Source organism: Manacus vitellinus, unplaced genomic scaffold, assembly GCF_001715985.3.
Source record: "Manacus vitellinus isolate BGI_N305 unplaced genomic scaffold, ASM171598v3 scaffold_62_pilon, whole genome shotgun sequence".
Taxonomy (NCBI): domain Eukaryota; kingdom Metazoa; phylum Chordata; class Aves; order Passeriformes; family Pipridae; genus Manacus; species Manacus vitellinus.
The window spans coordinates 257,071-272,302 of record NW_021940704.1 but is presented as its reverse complement, the minus strand read 5'-3'; the positions used below and the strand labels follow the sequence as shown (position 1 = coordinate 272,302).

The 15,232-nt window shown below is 60.1% G+C and overlaps 2 protein-coding genes across 3 annotated transcripts; both read left to right on the top strand.

Annotated features, from left to right (window-relative positions):
* Position 1: 1 nt before the first annotated feature.
* Positions 2–8,156, top strand: LOC103754910 (protein eva-1 homolog C; the record flags this gene model as incomplete). The annotated part of the gene is made up of 8 exons (XM_025896163.2): positions 2–74; positions 2,987–3,186; positions 4,983–5,106; positions 5,278–5,430; positions 5,597–5,740; positions 5,899–5,970; positions 6,296–6,385; positions 7,066–8,156. Coding segments are annotated over 8 exons (1,242 nt in total), but the record flags the coding sequence as incomplete, so codon positions are not given.
* A 2,343-nt stretch (positions 8,157–10,499) lies between these two features.
* CCNB3 (cyclin B3) lies at positions 10,500–15,127 on the top strand. 2 transcript variants are annotated; one of them, XM_018083330.2, is made up of 12 exons: positions 10,500–10,509; positions 11,213–11,352; positions 11,435–11,518; positions 11,680–11,798; positions 12,309–12,411; positions 12,740–12,838; positions 13,015–13,107; positions 13,348–13,485; positions 13,870–14,025; positions 14,311–14,460; positions 14,651–14,781; positions 14,926–15,127. In XM_018083330.2, the coding sequence occupies exons 1-12, from the start codon at positions 10,506–10,508 to the stop codon at positions 14,996–14,998; spliced, it is 1,290 nt and encodes a 429-aa protein (XP_017938819.1). In that variant the 5' UTR covers positions 10,500–10,505; the 3' UTR covers positions 14,999–15,127. The 2 variants fall into 2 exon arrangements, with proteins under 2 accessions (XP_017938819.1, XP_008919057.2); XM_008920809.3 differs by having other exon boundaries at positions 12,737–12,838.
* Positions 15,128–15,232: the final 105 nt, after the last annotated feature.

Here is a 15,232-nt window from a genome sequence, read left to right as displayed (position 1 = left end):
GCTGGTGGGGCCAGCAGCAATCCTGGTCCTCCTGTGCCTGGCCGTGGGTCTGGAGGCCAGCCCGGAGCTCTCCGGTGAGTCGGGGCGCAGGCGGGGGATGCTGGGACCGCGCCGGTGTGATGGGAGGGCGAAGCGACAGCAGGTGGGTGGGGTAGGGGCAAGTGAGCTATAAACCGGGGCAAGCCAGAGGGAGTTTGCCCAAAACACTGGGATTTCTTTATCCCCGCGCAGGCCTGTGATCTGAAAAACATCGCACACGTCCCAGAGCCGCGGTGTGTGTGAGGGAGTGGCTGCCCTGCTCTGTTGTGCTCCCTCGGACAGTTTGGAGGCAGAAAGGCAAAGGAAAAAACATCAAGCCAGTCCCTGAGCTTTGCTGAGCCCCGCCTCCCCCCCCCAACCACGATGCTCATGCCCTCGGTGCTGGGCAGTGTGTGGAACACCCAGGGCTGCCTGTCGTGCTTTCCCTGCTCTGAGAAGTGGAGGGAAGAGATGGGCTGAAGCTGTACCTGGTCCCTGGAAAGAGCCGATGGCTGCAGCCCCAGCCAAAACCACCCGTGAGTGGGGGTGCTGCAGGGTGCCCTGGCACAAGACACAGTAAGGGCCAGAGCCTCTTCCCTAGGGCCTTGCTGGTGAGCCTTATAGATGTAGCCAAGGCAGAAATTTGGGATCTCTTGTGCCCCAGCACTTTGAACTGTCAGAACTGGTGCGGGCAGGCTGGGCACCAGGCATTCCCCAGGGATCATCTGGGAACAGCCACGCACACCTTCTTTGTGCTTTACCGAGCCTGGGTGGGTGAAAGCCTGATGCTGCAGGGCAGGCTGCAGTGAGGAGGACAACCACAGCACCAGGAACTGTGTCAGCCACGCTAGTGGGCCGCCAGAATCACTTGCAAAGTCTGCATGCAGCCTCCTTGCCATGGTGCCACCCCAAAAAAATCATCTTCACAGCTGCTCACTGCCCCAAAACAGTGTGATGGAGAAACCTCTGTCCTCATGGCACTGTTTGAGCCTTGGTTTTAAAATACAAACCCCCGGTCCTGCCAGCCAGGTGCTGACAGCAGGGCAGGGCGGGGTTTGGGGAAACCCATTTCTTCTCCTATTTCTTCCCCGAGTTCCCCACCATCCCCAGGATTTGGCTGAGCCCTCTGTGCCTGGGGCTGCCCAGCAGCAGGGGGTTTGGGCAGCTGCACCTCCAGCACTGTTGGGGGAGGTGGGTTTGGATTCAGTGCCAGGCAGAAGTCAAGGCCCAGGTGGGTCTGGAATCTTCAGGGGAGCCTGGCTCCTGCCAAGTGTGGGGCTGTAGCAGGGGATACAGATGAAGGGGAGGGGGGCTGGCAGCCTGGGTAGGGCCCTGTGCCCCTCACAGCCCCCAGCATCCAGTGAGATGGGACAACCATATCACTGGACAGAGCTTGTCCTGTCTGCTCTTCGTGGGCACTGCACCCTAAGGGGCAGAAATCCAGCTCTGTGCCATCCAGGGAGCATCTTTGCATTGCACTGGAGCTTCGACCTGGCTAAAACACCTTGTTTACTGCCATCCACCCTCCTCTGCTTCTCCTTTCCTTTCTCCTCCAGCATGCAGAGGAGCAATCAAGGGCTTGCTTGTGGGATGCTGGGCCTCCCGCTCATTCACCTCAGCTTGTGAGGAGAAATGTCAAGGGAGAGAGTAACTCCGGGCCAGAGGCAGCTCCCAGCTGCACCCACTGACTCCCCAGGGAGTGACTCTGGCTGCAGATGCCAGAGGGTTAGTGGCAGCAGGGAAGGTGAAAGGGGCCCTTTGTGCCTCTGAGCCTGGCACTGGTTTGCGGAGGGAGAGAGGGGGGAGCTCATGCTCCCACCTTCTTGTGTTGGTTTGGGGGAGTTTGACACACTGGGGGCTGGGGGACAGGGTTCATGTCCTGCCCCAGGCCCCAGCTCTAGAGGGGGGGCTGGAGTGCAAGTCCCTCTGAAGACTCCACACCTGGGGACTGGGGTCTGTGACCCACTCAGCAGCCCCGGATTGCCCTGTCCCCACCTGCCAGCCTCAAAATGATGCTTCCCCTTTGCTTTTGTTTTATTCAAAGACACAAATTGCTCCACTCAGGGCCCTGCTCATAGCTTTTTTTGTCAGTTTTTCCTGCTTCCTCAGCCTTCTCCAGCAATCAGTGCCTGCTCAGAGCACCTGGCAACTTGCAGAGCTGTTACTAAAACAGCTTCCTCGCCCACCCAGCACAGCTGATGCCAAGTAGAGCTGATCTCTGCATGTTAAACCCTTGGAGAGGATGGGCAGGACAGTCCCACCTCACTGTTCCCTGCAGGGAAAACAAGAGGGTTAGTGGTGTGTGACTAGGCAGGATTGAAAGAGAGAAGCATTCCATGATGGGAATTCAAGGAGGGAAGAGCCAGTGCCCATTGGAAGGGCTGTGGGCCAGGAATGGCTCACACAGATGCACTGGGCTTCTCCAGCAGGGACCTGGGGCCAGGCTCATAATCATCCATACCAACCCAGCCATCTGTGGGAATCTGCAGCAGCTGCTGGACCCTTTTCTCATCCAGCTCATGGCTTGACTTGTGACAGACCTGTGACCTGTGCCAGAGCACACCCTCCTCACCCTGACTCTGAGATCATCACTGGGGGACCATCCCTGGCTTATCCTTGGTGTTCCCCCACCAGGGCTCCATAAAAGCCCGATTTTCTCTGAACACTTGACAGCTCCTCATGGGATTCTCCCGTATGTGTTTTCTCTGACCTGTTGTCCTGCCTTCAGCTGTCACTTCCCATTGCTAATCAGTTCAGCTCTTCCAGGCTGCTTTCCAGGCCCTTGGCAGCAGTGCTGTATGGAAGGTTTGCTGCAAGCCCATCTTCTCTGCTGCTGCCCTGCTCTGGTCCTGTTCACCCCCAGCTCAAGACGTCCTCACTGCCACCAGCACTCGGGAGCCCAAGTGCTGCCACTGCCTCGGTCCTGGTGTCTCCTCTGGCCAGGGCCAACCCCGCTTTCCCCTTCCAGGGTACCTGCGCAAGGTGCTGAAGAACCACACTGCTCACACCTGCGATGGAGAGCAGCTCCTCATCGTCTGCCCTCGCAAAACCACCATCAGCATCCTCGGTGCCTTCTACGGGCGCCGTGTGCCCAGCACCAACCTCTGCCCCAGCCCTGGCAACGCCTCCCAGGAGAGCACAGAGTGCACGTCGGGAACCGCCCACCTGGTAAGGGAGGGTCCCAGGGCCGGGCTGCGCAGCCCTCTGTCCCCACATCGCTGAGCTGCCTGCTCGGGCTGGGCGTGCAGGCAACACAGCCTCCCTCTGCCCCAGGGAGGTTGTGGCCATCAGCATTGGCATCCACCTGCGGGGCCCTTTTCCCAGATTTCGAAGATAAGGGTGAAAGAGATGTTCTGCCGTGGGCCCCGGAGTGGGGCCTGGCAGGAGGCACTGCTGTGTCCTGAGGGTGCAGCAGGCTCAGGGAAAGCCCTGGCAGCTGGGGCTGGGTCCCGGGAGAGGACGAGTGCTGCAGCCACGGTGTCGGGCTCGTGAAGCGAGACAGGACACCACGAGGTGCTGTGCTCAGCTCTGTGGGTGCATCCCCTGGGGTGAGCACAGAGCTCGGCTCTTCCCCAGCCACAAGCAGCACCTGTCCGTGCTGGCAGCTCCCAGGGAGTGGATTAATGAAGTGGATCAAAGGGGGTCTGCTCGATGGAGAGAGTAGGAAAGCAGAGGTTGGCAGAACGAAAGGGAAGGGATCTCCCCAAAGCTGATGCCTGGGTCCCTCGGTTTCATGTGCTGCTTTTCTACCCCTGTTCCAGCTCCTTGCTAGGGCTGGCACAAACCTGCAGCAAACCCAGAGGCTGCAGCTGCCTGCAGGGAAAGGGAATGAGCTGGAGAAGGGGGAAAAGAGCTGAGAGGCCAATTCCCTGCTCTGGGAGCTCGCAAGGCTTTGCTGCCTGATCCTGCTCCAGCCATAGATCCCCTCCTGGCATCCTGCATGTCCCGGGAGCTCTGCAAGTGCAGAGCCAGACCATGCTGGCATGGCACCAGGCTGGCCCCATGGAGCACCCTGCAAACACAGGTCGGGGTCCCCCTCCCTGCAGGATGGAAGGTACAGCCTGGCACAGGCATTAGACCAAGGGGCAGGTCTGAGAGCAGGTCTGTGTAGCTCTGGTTCACACTGGGGTGGAGCCGCTCCAGCCAGGGGACCGTGCTGGGACGAGGCTGGAATACCAACTGCTGCTGAAGGAGCAGGAATGTCTGGAGGGCAGAGAGCAGGGCTGCTGCCGAGCCTCAGCTCTGTTTAGGCAACACCTGCAAAGGGACATCGTGTTTCCTTTGTGAATCTCCCTTCTGGCAGCCAGCGAAGACCAAGGGGAGGCTCAGTCCTCTGCTAGGCTGAGGGGACAGGGACAGAGGAGGGGAAGGAGAAATGAGAAGGGTCTCCGTTCTGGGCGCTGGGATCCTCGGGCAAGGAGGCAGCGAGCGTCGGGTTGAGGGTCGGAACAAACCTCTCCCTGCCGCCGGCAGCCTCTGCTCCGCTGCGGGGCCGCTGCTGCGGGAAGGAGGTGGATGCAGGGGCAGGGAGCACCACAGCCCCCTAGGCCGGGCTGCCCAGGGATTCCTGCCACACCCGCAGCTCGGCTGCGTGGGCAGGGAGGGGACAGCGGCCACCCCGGCGGGACCCGGGGGCCGGTGGGTGAAGCCTCGTCCCCACCTTGTGGCTGCGCGGGGGCATTGCAGGGGCCGCGGGGACGTGAGCGCACGGGGCAGTGTCGGTGCACACGCCCGTACAGATGTTACAGATGTGCAGCGTGGTGTGGTGCTGGAGTGCCAGCACGGTAGTAGCAGGAGGAACTAGTTCGGGAACAGGCACTGGAACTAGGGTGTCGCATCGGAGGCAGGCAGGAGTAGCCGTGGGAGACCACTGTAAGGTGAGAGGCTGTTTCACCTGGTGATGCAGGTGAGCACAGCGTCGGGACTCCACACCCACCTCACGCCTGCTTCCCTCTGCTCCCCAGAAGCTGCTGGCTGAGTGCCAGGACAAGCAATGGTGCCAGTTCTCATTGCACAGCCAAGTCTTTGGGCCAGACCCGTGCCCTGGGACACACAAGTACCTCATCACTTCCTACAAGTGCCGGCCAGGTGAGGTGGAGCAGGGTCTGCATGGGCTCTTTCTGGCTGCTCAGAAAGGGGCAAGGAGGAGAGCAGGGCTGCTCTTGTACCTCACAGCTCTCCTCCAACCCTGCCCTTGGCCTAAGGGAGGGGCTGCGGCTGATTCAGGATGCATTGGGACACTGCGGTGTCACTCCCCAGGGAACCATCGGATCAAGACCGTGTGTGAGAATGACAAGCTTAGGCTGCAGTGCCGACCAAAATCCATCCTGGCCATTTATTCTGCAAATTATGGACGATTCCTGCGGGGCAAACCCGAGTGTGATGCCCTGAATACTGGAGGACCCCATATAGGTATGCCAGAATGGTTCGAGACAGAAATGGGGCCAGGAGCCATGCAGAGAGTGTGGCACAAGTACACCACTGGGCTGTACCTGTGCCCCTGGCCCCCAGCTGGCCAGTGCCTGGTGGACAGGGGCAGGCAGCCCTGCCTGTGGGTCCATGCCTCGTGTCTCTGCAGAGTGCTTGGCTCCAGACGCCCTGCGCAGGGTGTTCAAGAAGTGCCACCGCAAGGGGAACTGCACCGTGGCTGCTGACGAGGCCACCTTTGGGGACCCGTGCCTCCCCGGCATGAAGAAGCAGCTGCGAGTCTCTTACACCTGTGGTGAGAGCTCCCCGCGGAGCTGGGGGCACAGGGGCACCGGCAGAGCGCCTGCTGTGCCCACCTCGTGCCAGGCAGGCAGGAGCACAGGGCTCCTCAGGGAGGCAGGGGCTGCTGGGGAGGAGCGGGGTGGTGATGTTTGGTGTGTGCTCTCCTTGCAGTGCCCAAGCAGCTGCTGGAGGAGGTGGGCCCTGACACCTCAGATCCCTTCCTGCTCTCGGACTACATGCACGGTAACGTGGCGGGAGGGAGGTTACACCACAGGCAGTGTGGTACCATGTCCATGCTTGGGGGAACCAGCCCTTCCATGGCCTGTCTGTGTCCCTATACCAGCTCCATCCTAGCATCTCTGTCCCATGGCTGAAGCCACCCCTTGGTCGATGCCCATGGCTGAGGGGCTGGAGATGGGTCTGCTGGGAGCAGGGGAAAGGAGGGCCTGCGGAGTCATCCCCATGAAGGATGGAGCGTGGTGTGGAGAAGGACAGGCAGGGCAGGCAGCTGGGCCACAAGGAGCCAGGAGCACCTCGTGTCTCAGCCTGCGCCCCCTTGTCGCTGCAGGTGGCTGGTACAAAGGGCCCAGGTTCTCCAGGCTCCGGGAAGACCGCATGATTTTTACTAGCTCTCTGGCAGCTTTTGCCCACCTTTGGGGTACGTGCCCTCCCCGGGTCTCACGCAGCACCCAGGGGAGCGGGACAGGCTGGGGGGTGACTGAGGTCCCAGATGGCCCCAGCTCAGCCCAGGGCTCATCTCAGAGGCAGCCGGACCCCAGACCCCTCCAGGCATGCAAGGGAGGTGGGCACCAAGCACCCGTGCTGGGTTTGGGGTGGACAGGTACGGTGGGAGCTCAGGGGTTGAACAAGGCCTGAGGACCTTCAGCGTCGGCAGTTGCAGTGCAGCTGTGGTCCTGCCTGTGGATCTTTCCAACGGGCCAGATTACCCATTTGGTCTCCTTCCCTCCTGCCCTGTCTGCAGGCACTGATAGAGAGCACCTCTCTGCAGGCAAAAACTTCCCTTGCCAGAGGAAATTACTCATTTAATTCCTGAAGAGATGATTCCTTCCCCTGCTCTGCCTCTCCACATACCAAGGGAGGGATTCTATGGGAAAAGGCACATTTTGGGACACTGGTGGGTGCTGACGAGGCTCTGAGTGCCACTCCCATGATGACTGGGGCAGGGTCTGTCCTACCCCTGCAGCCTGGATGCTGAGGGCATCCCTGCTCCTCTCCTCTTACTCCCATATGCCTGGCAGAGGGGGTTTGCAGGCACTGGTAACCTGCAGGCTGCAGAGCAGTTTGTACCCTGGTGTGTCTCCTTGCTCTTCCCCTCAGGTGTCCCAGAGAAAGTCGGCCTCTACTTTCTTTGCGGGGTCTCAGGAGGCCTCATGCTGCTGCTGTGTATCATCAGCCCCAAAACAGCCTTCCTGCAGGAGGTGGGGGAGGCTCTCAAAGACCCAGAGCTGGGGAGCAGCTCGGAGCTGGGCAGGACCAAGCTGCGGGATGAGCAGGATGAAGACCTTCCTGACGACAGCTCCTCAGACTCCTCCTTCCGCCGCCTCACCCGCACCTACCGGGCCACCGACAGCATCTTCAGCCCTGAGCTGACAGCAGCCATGGAGGGAGCCGTGGATCACCAGGGCTACGGCGGGGAGGAGATCTGGATGCCCAAGGAGTCCAGCCCGTATGCCATCCATAAGATCAAATCAGCCACCAAATAAGGACTGGAAGAAAATGGGTGGGGAGCAGCAGGGGGTGCAGGCTCAGCAGTGGGACCCGACATCAGAGACATAAGAGTTTGGGCTCCGTGAGGTGACTGCACATCCCGAGCCGCAGCAGAGTCACGGCAGCTCCAGTGTATCCATCAGCCCACTACTCCACCAGCCTGGAAACCTCTAACCTGGGGGTGAGATGCGGTCCCTGGTTGTGATGAGGGGCTGTGGGATGGCTCCTTTGCCACAGACACGCCGCTAACCCTAAGCTAACCTCCCTGTTCTTGGCTCGCATCATGTGGCTCTAGTGTTTAACCCTGCTCAGCCGAGCCCACCCTCAGCCCTCTGAGGGTGTTTGCTTCCATTTCTCCTTGGGTGCTGGCTTCCACCCCTGGTGCTGCAAACACATCCTGTACTCAAGGAGCGTAGATAGAGAGGCAGGAATGGCCAGGACATGGTGGGGATGCAGGTGGAGCAGGTGGGCAAGCACAGGGGGCATCACCCAGCACAGCTCCACCAAGGTGCATGCCATGCAGCCCTGGTGCCCTGGGGGAGTTGCTCCCTGGGCTGGAGCAGCTCAGCACAGCACTGGCTCTCACCTCCCTGAGGGCATTCAGGAACTCTGTCTCCCTGCCTTGCTCTGTGCTTTCCTTCGTGCTTTCCCCACTGTCAGGAAAGCCCCTGGCTTAACTTGCTGGGGCTTTTTCCAATAAATAAATGCAACAGCTTTTGGACTCAATGTCCCTCCCTGACCTCGGCCATTAGTAGTGAAAAGAGGAGAAAAAGGAGGCAAAGTTCAGCCCTCCCTGTGCAGAGCAGCTCCTTGGCTTCTACCAGTGCTGGCACTGGGCCATGGGGAGCAACAAGTTGGGCCTGTTTTATCATGGGAAAGGATAAGGTTTCAGCCTGGGGAAGGGAAATGGGGGAGAAGCAGCCTGTGTGGATTCCATGAATGATGCTTCCTTGTCCTTGCTGCTTCTCTTGAGCCTGAGGCTCCCTGTCTGGTAAACAATCCTGGAGCTAAGGTCTCCAGATGCCATGCAGAGGGGCTTCTTGGCAGCCCTGCAGTGCCAGGGAGCTGGGCTAGGGCTGGGGGCTGCTCCAGCTCTGAAAGGCAGCTCTGTGGTGCTGTGGGAAGAAGCTGGATGGAAGCAGTGACGCAGCTCTCCTCACAATAGGGACAACACTAGGCACAGATACTCTTGAGCGAGCACACAGCAGAACCTAGTGGGGGGAGCCAAGGACTTGCATCCAACCTGATTGGGGTGTTTGCTGAGGAAATGCCAGAGCCCAAGGAGAGCTTGAGGGGCTTTCACCTCCAACCGGCCCCCAGATCCATTGATGATGGGCAGGGCTGAGAATCACAGCCTTCCCTCCATGTGCCAGCTGGCACAGCTCCTGCTGCAGACCCACGTCATCACCTTGCACTTCTTGCTCCCCTCATCTTTCTTCCCATACCCCCCATGGCTGGGGGGGATTTCAGCTCGTATGGTGCAAGTCACAGCCCCTGCAGCAGGGCTGGGCTTCCCAAGAGCCTCCCAAGGAGCACCAGCACAGCAGCGCTGTGGAGACTGGAAAAGCCGGCTTCCCCATGCCAAGCCTGGGCAGGACAGGCAGACATAGACCTGTCCCAAAGCAGGCAGCTCACCCCAGCCCCCACAGAGCCATGGGCAGAGTTGGATGGGGGTTTTGGCTGAGGATCTTACCCCACAGGGCAATGCACCGTGTTTCCATTGGCGGTGGGATTTGTCCTGGCTCTGCCTGGCTAGTATGCATCCAACTCATACTTTTGTCTGGGCTATACACTGCCCCAACATGCATAAGGATCCAGGCAGGCGCCTAGATCCCACAGGGATCCCAGAACAACAGCAAGCAAGCCTCAGAGAGCTCCCAGGCCAGGGACAGCGGCAGCGACACTGGGATAGGTGGGGCTGGAGAGGACAAGTGGCCAAGGAGGGCACACGGTGGGCTGGAGCTGCAGCAGCCCTGAACCAGTTTTGGGAACTGAAGGGACCCAAGATCAGTGGGACCCAGGTTTAAACCCCCACTGGCCCTGTGAGCACCCCATAGCGGTGCTGCACCCCAAAGTCGTTCTGGTGCTCCTGGCTGTCCATGTCCCAGGTCTTTCTGCTGGAGACGTGGCAGAGCTGCCTGCACACAGCCCAAGCCGTGTGCCTGATCCTGCCTGCATGAACCCTGGGTGGCAGGTTTAAATCCCCTCAGATGCTGGCACTGGAGTGCTTCCCTGGCCAGGGCTTCACTGGCCCCACCAGCAACAGTAGCACATGGGTGTGGGATTATACCAAAGGATTGCTGGTTGCCTGGGAGAAGAGACCGAAACCCATCTCGCTACACCTCCTTTCAAGGAATTGTAAAGAGCGATAAACAAGGTCTATCGCTCCCGAGCCTCCTCTTCTCCAGGCTAAATACCCCGAAGTTGCGGCGGCGGCCCGCCGAGCCCACGCCGGCCAGCCTGCCCGCCATGACACCGCTCCGGCCCCTCAGGGAGGGAGTTAAACGGCGCCCGCTCCACCAATCACCGCCCGCTCAGCGGCCGCTCGCCCCGCCCCTCCGCGGGCCCGCTCTCCCATTGGCCGCCCCGCCTGAATTTTAAACCCTGCCGCCCTGCCCCTTACAACTGCATCCGTCCGCGCCCCGCCGATTGGCCGCCGCCCAGCCCCGCCCCGCGCTGATTGCGCGAAGCTCGGCCAGTGGGGTCGGCCGCTGCCGAACTGCTACTTAAAGTGCCGGTGCCGCGGTTGGCGGGAGAGCGGGCCGGCATGTGTGAAGTGAGGGCCGGGTATGGGGGAGAGCGGGCCGGCATGCAGTGAGTTGAGGGCACGGGGAGAGAGGTCGGCATGGTGGGAGAGGGCCGGGGCAATGGGTGAGAGAGGGCCGGGCAATGGGAGAGAGAGGCACGGTAATGGGGGAGAGAGCGCACGGGTAATGGGAGAGAGGGGGCCTGGAGCCGGCTATGGGGTGAGTGTGGGTACGGGTATGGGGAGAGCGGGTACCGAGTAATGGGTGAGTGTTGGACGGGTAATGGGGTAAAGCGTGCCGGGCATGGGTGAGTGTGGGACGGGTAATGGGGAGAGCGGGTACCGGGCATGGGTGAGTGAGGGTACAGGGCACGGGGGAGAGCGAGTACCGGGAACGGGTGTGGGACGGGTATGGGGGAGAGCGGGTACCGGGCATAGGGGAGTGCGGGACGGGTAATGGCTGAGGGTGGGTACAGGGGCTCTGGGGGGCGCTGGGAACCCCGGGAGGGTTGGGTGAGCAGAGAATTCGAGCACCCCGATGTGCTGCAGTGGATTGGGGAATCCCGGAAGGGGAGGGGGCAGGTGAGTGGGGGACGCTGGCATCCCCGGGTGGTGCGTGCAGGGGAGTGAGGGTAACTGAGACCACCCGGGGGGTGCAAGGGAGAGGGGGTCTCCGAGGGAGTACAAGCCCTTGCATCCTTCTCTGGGGTGCAGGAAGCTGGGAACTGCCTCCCCCTCCCCGCCCCCCCCCCACATCCCTGCAGGGAGTTTAAGTGGGAGTCTTAGGGCTGCATGTTCTCTCCTTCTTGGGAGGTGCACCCGCAGCCAGACTTGCTCCCTACCTGGGCTTGTCTTGGGGCACAACCTGCCTGCCATGCTCAGGGAAGGGGTTGGGGGTCAGTCCCTGCTGTGCTACCCCCCAGGAGGGACAAAATGCCTCCCTATTCTGCCCCGAGGGGGGAGGGTGTCCCCGGGGGCAGACAGCAGCCTCACACCCTGCTCTGCCCCCAGCTTGCTCGCGGAGGACCAAGGAGAGGACACCACTGCCGAGGGAGAGGACGCCGCTGCCGCGCAACGCCAAGATGCTGGCCACCAAGCAGACCCGGGCAGGCAAGGTGGGCCCCACAGCAGAGAATGTTGACCCTGAGAAGGTGAGTCCTGAGCCAGGCCAGGGGTGGGAGGGGAGCTCCTGTGGGGCAGCTGACCACCACCTTCTAACAGCCTCTGTTGCAGGAAGAGAACTGTTACGCCAAGAGATCTTCATCCTCGCCCCAGGGTGGGCCCAAGAAGAGGTCTGCATTTGGGGACATCACCAATGTGAGTACTTCTGTGAGGATGGGGGCTTTGCCCCCTGGAAGCCCCCCACGGGAGGTGGGGATATGTCCCATGCCCCACTAGCAAGAGGAGAGGTCTCCCTGCAGGGCATATCTCGCTTCCCTCTGTGCAGCCCCTGTATCCCTCTGTTCTGACCCAAACAGGCTCGCAAGAACCAGGTGGTGGCAGGGAAGAAGGAGGCCGTGAAAGTGGCACCGCCCAAGGCACAGAAGGCACAGGGCACACTAGGGGTGGCCAAGAACAACGAGATCAACCTGAAAAAGTGAGTAGCCGTGGGCAAGGGGGTTGCTGCAGGGCAGTGGGTACCACCTGCAAACTTGTCCCATAGGGAAGAACAAGTGGTAGCAGAGGCTTCCCTTGGGTGATGGAGACCATGAGCCAGATGTGGGTGGCAAACAGGAGATAAAGTGGCATCAAGTTGTGCCATGGGAGGTTTAGGGTGGATATTAGGAAAAATTTCTTCCCCTAAAGGGTTGTCCAGCCCTGGTACAGGCTCAGTTCTAGAATCTCCATCTGTGGAGGGATTTAAAAGCCATATGGATGTGGCACTGCAAGATGTGGTTTAGTGGTGGACATGGCAGTGCTACAGGGAACAGTTGGACTCCTGGTCTTTGAAGGTCTTTTCCAGCCTAAATGATTCTAAGAGTCTCTGTGGGGATATTTTAGGAGTGGTTTAGCCCCTTCCTGAAGCAGCAAGGGGCTCTGGAGAGCCCCTTTCTGCCAGGAGATTTGGACTCCTCCCAGGAATGATTTATACTCTTATCCTGCCCAGGTCAATGAAGAAAACTCCCCCAAAAGCTCCTTCAGAGCCTGAGGTGGATCCTGTTCCAGAGAAGCCGGTACCTGTGCAGGAACTGAAGCCCCCCAAGGAGAGGGTAGGGACCCTGGACTGCAGCATGGCCCCAGGCTCATCTTCACAGCACTGGTCTGTGGCTGCCACCGGTGACAACAGGGCACCAGGCAGTGCTCTGGACCTTGGAGAGGCTTGGGCCAGTGTGATGGGAAGCTGGGGAGGGGGGTTAAATCCCCCACCATCTTCATCCAAGAATTCTCTCATGGGAAAGAATGGGGCAGGGGGGCTGCAGGATGATGAGGGCAGGTAGGAAAAGGAGTGCAGAGAGGCAGCAGTCTTGCCCTGACGGGGTGACCAGCACCCACAGAGCTAAGGGCCCCCTCTTACTGGTGCTTCCTCTGTCCCAACAGGTACCAGCAGTGGAGGACATCGACAAGGAGCAGCTGGGTGACCCCTATGCCAGTGCAGAGTATGCCAAGGACATCTTCGAATACATGCGGGAAAGAGAGGTGGGCAATGCCTGTCCAGGGGGCTGGCAGCCCTGTCCAGGGAAGGGGTGACTGTGTGGGCAGGGCCACCCACTGCCCAGAGGCTCTGAGCACCTGGTGGGGGCTTGCACGGGGTGGGAAGGGGCTCGTTTGAGGGGGGATATCTGTCCAGTCTCTGATAGCTGGTTCTTTGGCAGGAGAAATTCATGCTTCCTGACTACATGGAGAAACAGCCGGACATCACTGGGGACATGCGTGCCATCCTCGTGGACTGGATGGTGGAGGTGCAGGTGAGGGGCCATGGCCTTCTGCAGAACAGCCCCCCACGATGCCTTTGTTACATGGGACCTTTGTGTGCTGGCAGAAGCTCCTGTGAGCATCTCCAATACAGAGCTGATCTTCCCCCTCCCTGGGCTAGGGATGAGCCTACGCCCCTCCCTCTGAGCCTGGCCCCTGTGAGAGCTGAGGGGGCAGGGTAGGCCCGGCTTCTGCCTGATACCATGTCCTGCCCCCCACCTGCATCCTTACAGGAGAACTTTGAGCTGAACCATGAGACACTATACCTGGCTGTGAAGCTGGTGGACCACTACCTGGTGGAGGTGGTGAGCATGAGGGAGAAGCTGCAGCTCATCGGCTCCACTGCCATCCTCATTGCCTCCAAATTCGAGGTAACTCCTTCCACACTGTCCTGGGGAGCAGGGGCAGAAGGGGCTGTGCCTCTCTGGTCCCTGTGGGGTTTTGGAGAAGGCCAGGTCCCAGGCCACTGCCCTGAGAGCTGCTCATGTTGCGTCTTCCTGTCTCCTGGGGTCACTGAGACCTGACTCTGCTCTGCAGAGCCCCTCAGGACACCCGAGTTCACCTCATGCAAGCATGCAGTTCAAGCTAAGGGCTGGGGCAGCAGAAACCTCACAGAAGCCCCATGGGGTGTTTTAACAGTCCTTGTGGGGTCCAGCAGCATGTGAACCCTGACAGGGTCTGTGGGACGGGTGGGATCTCCTGAGTGGAGCCAGAATAAGCCCCCACTGGGGTGCTGAGCAGTTATGCCCTGTCAGGAGCGGTGCCCACCGTGCGTGGATGATTTCCTCTACATCTGTGATGATGCCTACAAGCGGGAGGAGCTCCTGGCTATGGAGATGAGCATCCTCAGCACCCTCAAGTTCGACATCAACATCCCCATCCCCTACCGCTTCCTGCGGCGCTTTGCCAAGGTTGGTGCAGCTGGAGGGTGGGCTGGCACCCAGGTGCCTCCAGGCACCCCTTGTGGTGGCTCCAGGGGGTGGTGATGGGCATTCCCAGGGCTTCAGGCTCCCAGCTGGCAACAAGGAAGGTTTGTCCAGCCCCCTCAAGAGGCATAAGGGTTGAGGATGCTGACTTGTGGTAGGGTGTGGGGTCTCTGTCCTGTGCCCCAGGGCCAGCACTCTTGATCTCAAAGATGCTGGGGAGGGGAGCAGCGTTGCTCAAAAGGCTGAGCCTTTCCCTGCCCCTGGCTGCAGTGTGCCCGTGCCACCATGGAGACGCTGACACTGGCCCGCTTCCTCTGCGAGATGACACTGCAGGAGTACGACTACGCCCGTGAGAGCCCCTCAAAGCTGGCTGCCAGCTGCCTGCTGCTGGCACTTACCATGAAGAACCTTGGGGGCTGGGTGAGTGCCTGCCTAATCCCCTGTCCCTGCTGAGGTGCCTCGGGGGACACCTCGGGGATGTGGGGGGCGATGGACCGGTGGGTGGGATGATGCTCTAGGGCTATGATCACATTTGGGGGGCTGGAAAAGGGAAGATGATGGCTGTCTCGTCACTGAGACGACTCAGCTTAGCCCTGCTGTCCCCTTGCAGACCCCTACACTGGAATACTACAGTGGGTACAGTGCCCAGGACCTGCATCCCCTGGTGAAGAGGCTGAATTTCCTGCTCACGTATCAGCCCCGCGACAAGCTGAACACCGTGCGTAGCAAGTACTCACACAGGTGAGTGTCATGGACTCTGTCTCGGGCCTGTCCCCATCACAGGGGGCCACCAGCACACACCCTGGGGTGCTGTGGGGAGCTAGGAGTGCTGGTGAATGGGTGTCAGGGCTGGGGGTGAGCTCTAAGAAAACGTGTTCTTTTCAGGGTCTTCTTTGAGGTTGCCAAACTTGCCCCCATGGACATGCTCAAGCTCGAGAAGGCACTCACCAGCTGCTAGTCCTACTCTGTAAATAAAGCCTGTAAATAACGGGGCGCCCTTGGGCGGTGGGGTACCATGTACATAAATAATAGTAATTTTAACTGAAGAAGAGGGGGGAAAAAAAAAAAGTCATGTGTAACTGTTAATAAAATGTGTTTGTTAAAAAAATGTGTCTGTCACACATGCTGGCAGGGAAGATTATGAGCCCCAGTACTGTACTTCCCCTTGCTGTAATGGGACAGAGGGTGAGAG